Below are 6,059 nucleotides of genomic sequence, written 5' to 3'. Positions count from 1 at the left end.
GGGACCCCCAGCCCTGTCCTGCCCCAGGGCCCCGAGTCCCGCCGAGCCTGTCCCTCCCAGGCCAGCCTGGAGTGGCCGCTGGGGACAGCGCTGGCATGCGGAGCCTCGTGGCCCCGAGGTGCGGCCCCACCAGCCCTGGCGTGTCCCGCACCTCGGCCCGTGGGGCTGAGGGCACCACCCTGCGTGGCCGCCACCGCCGTGGGGCTGGCACCGGCCCCGGCAGCTCCTCAAACCCACGCTGGCCGCTGGGGCTGAACCCCCCAGCCCAGAGCGCTCGCCTTGGCTCCGGCACCGCCCGCCCAGCCTAGGCTGGGCACAGCCAAGCCCGGCCTGGCCGGATGGGCGCTGGACAAGGCTGGGCCGGGGCCTGGAGCCGCCTGTGGCCCCGCTCCGGGGCGGTTCCAGCGCAGGGCCGAGCGTGGCGTCCCGGGGGAGCGGGACGAGCCCCGGCCCCGCGCCCCGCTCAGCACCGGCCGGGGCTGCCATTGGCTCCGGCGGGAGCGCTGACCGCCAGCCGCCTCCGAACTATTTCCTGTTGCTGCAGCGTTAATGCTAAACAGACCTTGCTCTCTCTTCCCTCGCTCCAGCCAAAGTGCAGCGGCTCTGCCGCCGCCGCCTTCCCGCCCCGGTGAGTACCAGCCCCGGGCGCCCCGGGGCACCTCAGCACGGCCCCGGCGGGTGTCGAGGCTCGGTCCCATCCCGCTCAGGTGCTCTGGCGTCGGGGAATTGCAGGGCCGGTGGATGCGGGGCTGGTGCGGGGACACGGGGGCTGAGGGCACAGGGCTCAGTGACACAGCTCGGGCTGCGGGCACGTAGCGGTGGAAGATGCGGAGCAGGCGGCTTGGGGACACGGTGTAATGCTCGGGGACACAGCACTGAGCACCTCGGGGCTTGGATCTTGGGGACCCACGGGCCCTACAGCCAGCCCAGCCCTCATCAATGCCCCGCCACCGGCAGGGGATCCCTGGGTTCCATGGGGGGCTGTGCCCCTCCAGCCCCACCGCAGCCCCTTGCCGGGCCAGGGCTGCCCGTGCAGCTGCTCCATGGGGAGGGCACCCCCCGCTCCTTGTTTTGGGGTGTCCCACTAGAGGGGCTGCCCAGCCCCAGAATGTGCCGCGGCCCCTCAGCTCTGGACCGTCCGGGATGGTTTTGCTGATGTGTCACATTTTCTGCATTTCTTTCCTCATTCCTCCCTCTCTGGAGCCGTTTCTGGGAATGAGCTCGTCCCCTGCCAGGGCCAAATTTTCTCCCGCCCTGCCCTGCCCTGCCCGCTGTCCTGCCTCCCATCCTTCCCACCGCCCTGCTGCCCATCCTTCCTGCTGTCCTGCCTTTCATCCTGACCGCTGGCCTGTCCCGGTGGCCTTTGCACCGTGCCTGGCCTTGTCCCTGCCCCGCAGGGTCCCACGGCAAAGGGCCAAGGCTGGAGCTGGGCCGGAACAGTGTGGGGGACAGGGACACCGCCCCAGGAGCGTGTGGAGCACACGTGTGTGCCCATGAGCACCGGCAGCCTGGTGCTGGGGCCCTGCTCTGCCCCGTGACCCATCCCATGGCCGGGCAGGGCACACAAGCCCTGGCCCGGTGCCTCAGACCCGCCTGATGCCGTGGCCAGGAGGGGCCGCATCCGTCCCGCTCCCTCAGGAAGGACGGAGGGCGGCGGGAGTGGGACGGCTCCAGCTCGGCATCTCTGGGGCTCCAGCCCTGGATGGAGCAGCGCAGCGCAGGCACGAAGCCCTGCTCAGCTGGAGCTCATCAAGGGCATGCCCAGGCACGGCCTTGAAAGGGACGGGGCACTTGGGGGGGATCCCAGCCCCTGCAGAGCCTTGCTCAGCCCGTGTCCCGCAGATGCCCAGCATGTGCCGGCCCTGGAACCGCTGAGAACCGCCAGGCACAGGATGGAGAGTCGCCGGAGGGACATGGAGCTGCTCAGCAACAGCATGGCCGCATACGCCCACATCCGAGGTGAGCCGGGACGGGGCTGGGAGGCACCGCGGGCCCCCTGCGGGCACGGGCAGGTCCCTGACCCCCTCCGTTCCCCTGCAGCCAACCCCGAGAGCTTCGGGCTCTACTTCGTGCTGGGCGTGTGCTTCGGGCTGGTGCTCACGCTGTGCCTGCTGGTGCTGCGCTTGTCCTGCCGGCCCTCCCCGCGGCCCCCGGCGCGCCCCGGCGACATCAGCGAGGACGACGAGGACGACGAGGAGGACGAGGACGAAGAGGACACCGTCGACCGCGCAGCGTCTGAGTCGCTGCTGCCGGTGACCGAGATCCCGCTGGAGAGCCACGGCCCCGGGGACGGGGCGCTGGCCGTGAACGTGTTCGCGTCGGCCGAGGAGCTGGAGCGGGCGCAGCGGCTGGAGGAGCGGGAGCGCATCATCCGCGAGATCTGGCGCAACGGGCAGCCCGACATCCTGGGATCCGGCACCATCGGCACCCTGGGCCGCGTCCACTACTACTGAGCCCGGCAGCTGCCCTGGCACGGTGTCTGCTCCCCCGCGGCTGATCCCACACCGTGCCAGGAGGGACCAGACGGACGGGGGAGCTGCCTTGGACTGTCCCTGCACCACGGAGAGCCAGACCCGGCGTCACGGACACCCCCAGGGCTGGACTCGCCCCCGCCACTGCGGGACACGATGCACTTTGAGCCATTGGTACGACGGCTGGCACCAGCCGAGCAGCCCCGGGACACACGGGGATAGGGACAAGGACAGGGCAGCCCTTGCCGGATTCACCCGTGGGGCAGGGCCGGGCTGTGCGTCCGTGTGAGCCGTGGGCTCCTGCCCCACAAACATGGTGCTGTTGTACAGGAACTAGAGCCCAGCGTGCCGGGTCCAGCGTTCTGGGGGCCCTGGACCCCTCCCCGAGCCAATTCCCTTCCCGGCCCCACTAAAATTAGCCGGGTCTTTTCCGGCGCCGCCCGCCGTGACCCCGCGCCCTGCGGCCGGAGCAGGGCGGATGTTCCCGCTGGACTCTGGGCCGGCCGCTGCTCCCCAGGGATGCGGCAGCTCCCGCCGGGCCCAGCCGCATCCTGCCCCATCCCAGCCCAGCCCCGCGGGGTGCCGGGCCCCGCTGCCCCCTCCCCGGCAGATTTATAAAAATAGCTCCTTCCCAGGCTGGTTCCCCCCTGCCGCCAGCGCCAGCAGGATCCAGATGTTTTCCAGATGTTCTCCAGTGGCTGGAGGCCAGGATGGGCTGGGGCTGGGACTGGAGCTGGCCTGGGAAACTGTGCGGGGGTGGAGGAGGAGGGGGGGGAGGAGGAGGCCCTGCCCCAACCCTGCCACGGGCCCTGGAGGGACCCCTTGGGCCATGGTGGGACCCTTTGTGCCTGGCAGGACCAGCCCAACCCTTCAGGGGCATGGCAGCCCTGAGCAACCCCCACACAGCACTTTGTACCCAAAATAGTTTATTTTAAACGATTTCTATAGGTCATGGGGCTGTTGTGCTTCAGGGAGCAGTGCCTGGGTGTGGGGGTGGCCTTTGGTATCCGATGGGTACAGAACCAGGCTGGGGGGGCACACAGAGCCGTGTGCCACCCACCTGCCCTCCATGCTAACAGGGCAGCCCCTTCCTCACCCGCTCGATCTCCGCCTGTGGGGAGAGGCTGTGATTGTTGGGGGGCACAGGGGACCCCAGGACAAGGCAACCCCTGGCAGGGACTCACCTGCAGTGCCTGGCGCTGAGCCTGCTCCTGGCACAGCTCCTGCCGCAGCTCCTGCAGGTCCCGCCTGCAACACACCAGGGTGGCTCAGCTGGGGCCAGGACAAGCAGCCAGGAGCCACTGGGGACCCCCTGACACCCCCATCCCCACTCACAGGTGCTGGACTCGCATCAGGTCCACAAGGATGTGCAGAGTCCGGACCTCAGCCTTCAGGTCCTCCAGGGCCAGTGGCCTCCCCTCCTGCACCTCCTGCCCCTCTGTGCTCCATGGTGGGACAGGCGCCTGCCCCGTGCTGGGGACAGGGGCACAGAGGGCAGCACGGGGCAGCCCCTGGGGCTGCTCCCCGCCATGGGGACCCTCTGTGCTCCCCAGGGCCATGCTGGGTGGCCGCTGGCCGGGGACTCGTGGCCGTGTGGCTGTGGGGTGGCTCAGCCTGGCTGTGGTCACTGACACCATGTTGAAGCCATTGGGATCTGCCAAAGAAAGAACAAGAATCAGCCCCTGGTGCTGGGCAGGGCCCGGCCACCCCTGCATGGCCCCTGCATCCTACCTGGGTCACCAGCTCTGCCCCACTCCATGTCAGCTGAGGTGCTGGGCTGGGGGTCACTGGGCCTGGGGACAGCAGAGGTGTGAGTGGCACAGCCAGGGAGGTGCCAGCCCCTCACCAAGGCCAGCCATGAGCATGGTGCTGTCACTGGGACACCGCAGGGGCCCTGGACAGCCCAGCACAGCCACACGTGTCTTACTTGGTGGCCAGCACGGGGGCTGGTTTGGTCTTGGCAGGAATGGGGGGAGCAGGAGCCATCCTCTTGGTGAGTGGGAACTTGGTTGGCTCCATCCTCACTGGTGCTGGGAGCTCTGGGGAGAGGAGGCAGAAGCAAGGCTGGGGCTGGGACCAGCACTGACGAGAGGGGCAGGAAGCGCTTCCTGCTCGTGACATGCGCTGGCCCAGGCACATCCCTGTGCTTCCCTCTCCCCCAGCCGGGGGGACTCACCCGGGGGGATCCCTGTCCTCGCCCTCCTTGTTCTTCTCTCTGATTGCAGCTGCTGAGGAGCAAAGGGGATCATCGGGTGCTGAGGAGGGCCCTTGTTCCAGCCTCTCCCAGCCCTGCACCAGCCCTGCTGTGGTCGGTGCTTCCTCTGCGTGAGGCAGAGCAGGCAGCTGCAGAGCTGCCATGAGCGCTGCAGCACGGGCAGGGTGTCATCCCCACCACCATCCATGGCACAGCACAGCAGCATCCCTGAACTGCTGAACCCTGGGGTCACAGCAGGACAAACCCACTGACGAGGGACAAACCCACTGACAGGACATCAGGCCATGACGGACACCCTGTCCCCATGGCAGGCCCCCCTGTCACCACAGTTGGCCGCCATGTCCCCGTGGTGGGCCACCATGTCCCCGTGGTGGGCCATTGACCCCATGGTGGGCCAGCAGCCCTGATGCTGCCTGGTCCCTGCTGCTGCCACCAGCACAGCCCTTGTCACAGAGGCCTCGCAGACACCAAAAATGGTGCTGGGATTACCCACCCAAAGATACGGCTGAAGCACCGAGGGCTGTGGGGTGAGGATGCCCCTATCCAAGGTCCCGGTGCTCCTTGGCTCCGGTGGCAGAGGGAGATGGTGCCCAGCGGTGCCCAGCACCCTGCCCGCCCCTCTCTAGCAGCTCTCCCGGGCCCCAGGGCACAGCCCAGCCCTGGAGCAGTGCGATCACACACGGGCACTGCCCTGGGCATGATCCCCGTGCAGGGACCCACGCCTGTTCCCTCCTACCTGCCGCTGCGGGGCTGCCCCGAGGCCGAGCCGTGCCGTGCCGTGCCAGGCTGCCCCAGCCCCACACCGTGCACGTGATGCCGGAGGAAATCGGCTCCACGCTGGGAAGGAAGTTGAAGCAGACGCACCTCAGTGCTGGTCCACGCCGCATCCCTGTGCCCCGTGGGGGACTCCGGCTCCCCGAACCCACCTCGTGCCCTTCCCGGGCTGCCCGGCCATCCCGGCGGGACACCAGGGCCAGATGGACACCAGGGCCGGATGGACACCAGGGCCAGGCTCAGGGGAGTCTCTGTACTGGGTTTGGGCTGTGGGAGAGGCTTTGGATGAGGGTGGGACTGGAGGGTGCTGGGACCACGGGCAGGGAGCGCTGGCACAACAGAGCCCCCCAGAGCTGTGTCTCCCCTGGGCATCCCCAGCCTGGAGCCCTCACGCACCTTCTCCGGCCCCGGGCAGGGCTGGGCCATCTGTGCCACGGCCGGGGCTCGGTGCCGGCACTGGGGCTCCTTCCCTGCATGACGGATCTGAGGCCGCGGGGGGAGCCGGGGCCAGGACCGCAGCCGGCCCGGGGTGGGAGCTCACGCTCAGCCGGGTCTCACAGCGGTTCTGACACCTCGGCTGGAGGGGAAGTGAAACCCAA

At 69.1% G+C, this 6,059-nt stretch overlaps 2 protein-coding genes across 3 annotated transcripts; one reads left to right on the top strand and one right to left on the bottom strand.

Moving 5' to 3' along the window:
* Positions 1-413: 413 nt before the first annotated feature.
* Positions 414-3,154, top strand: EVA1B (eva-1 homolog B). 2 transcript variants are annotated; one of them, XM_071453230.1, is made up of 3 exons: positions 414-628; positions 1,843-1,959; positions 2,041-3,154. In XM_071453230.1, exons 1-3 carry the CDS (start codon positions 550-552, stop codon positions 2,451-2,453), a joined length of 609 nt encoding a protein of 202 aa, XP_071309331.1. In that variant the 5' UTR covers positions 414-549; the 3' UTR covers positions 2,454-3,154. The 2 variants fall into 2 exon arrangements, with proteins under 2 accessions (XP_071309331.1, XP_071309330.1); XM_071453229.1 differs by lacking the exon at positions 414-628 and having other exon boundaries at positions 702-1,959.
* A 568-nt stretch (positions 3,155-3,722) lies between these two features.
* Positions 3,723-5,485, bottom strand: LOC139602961 (SH3 domain-containing kinase-binding protein 1-like). The gene is made up of 5 exons (XM_071453231.1): positions 5,423-5,485; positions 4,648-4,699; positions 4,399-4,510; positions 4,203-4,264; positions 3,723-4,125 (listed from the first exon to the last, which is right to left on the bottom strand). Exons 3-5 carry the CDS (start codon positions 4,488-4,490, stop codon positions 3,803-3,805), a joined length of 477 nt encoding a protein of 158 aa, XP_071309332.1. The 5' UTR covers positions 4,491-4,510; positions 4,648-4,699; positions 5,423-5,485; the 3' UTR covers positions 3,723-3,802.
* Between the last annotated feature and the right edge of the window lie 574 nt (positions 5,486-6,059).

This window comes from Agelaius tricolor, unplaced genomic scaffold, assembly GCF_023055355.1.
Source record: "Agelaius tricolor isolate 1412-34295 unplaced genomic scaffold, bAgeTri1.0.p SCAF_36, whole genome shotgun sequence".
NCBI lineage: Eukaryota > Metazoa > Chordata > Aves > Passeriformes > Icteridae > Agelaius > Agelaius tricolor.
The sequence above is the reverse complement of the archived record's forward strand: the minus strand, read 5'-3'. Positions and strand labels throughout refer to the sequence as shown.

Excerpts from the sequence above, each read along its gene's own strand:
- LOC139602961 (XM_071453231.1), bottom strand. The coding sequence starts at position 4,490 with ATGGAGCCAACCAAGTTCCCACTCACCAAGAGGATGGCTCCTGCTCCC. Across the intron at positions 4,265-4,398 it reads GCCCCCGTGCTGGCCACCAA|GCCCAGTGACCCCCAGCCCA; the intron begins GTAAGACACGTG and ends TGCTGTCCCCAG. Across the intron at positions 4,126-4,202 it reads GGGCAGAGCTGGTGACCCAG|ATCCCAATGGCTTCAACATG; the intron begins GTAGGATGCAGG and ends TTTCTTTGGCAG.
- EVA1B (XM_071453229.1), top strand. The coding sequence starts at position 1,758 with ATGCCCAGGCACGGCCTTGAAAGGGACGGGGCACTTGGGGGGGATCCC. Across the intron at positions 1,960-2,040 it reads CGCATACGCCCACATCCGAG|CCAACCCCGAGAGCTTCGGG; the intron begins GTGAGCCGGGAC and ends GTTCCCCTGCAG.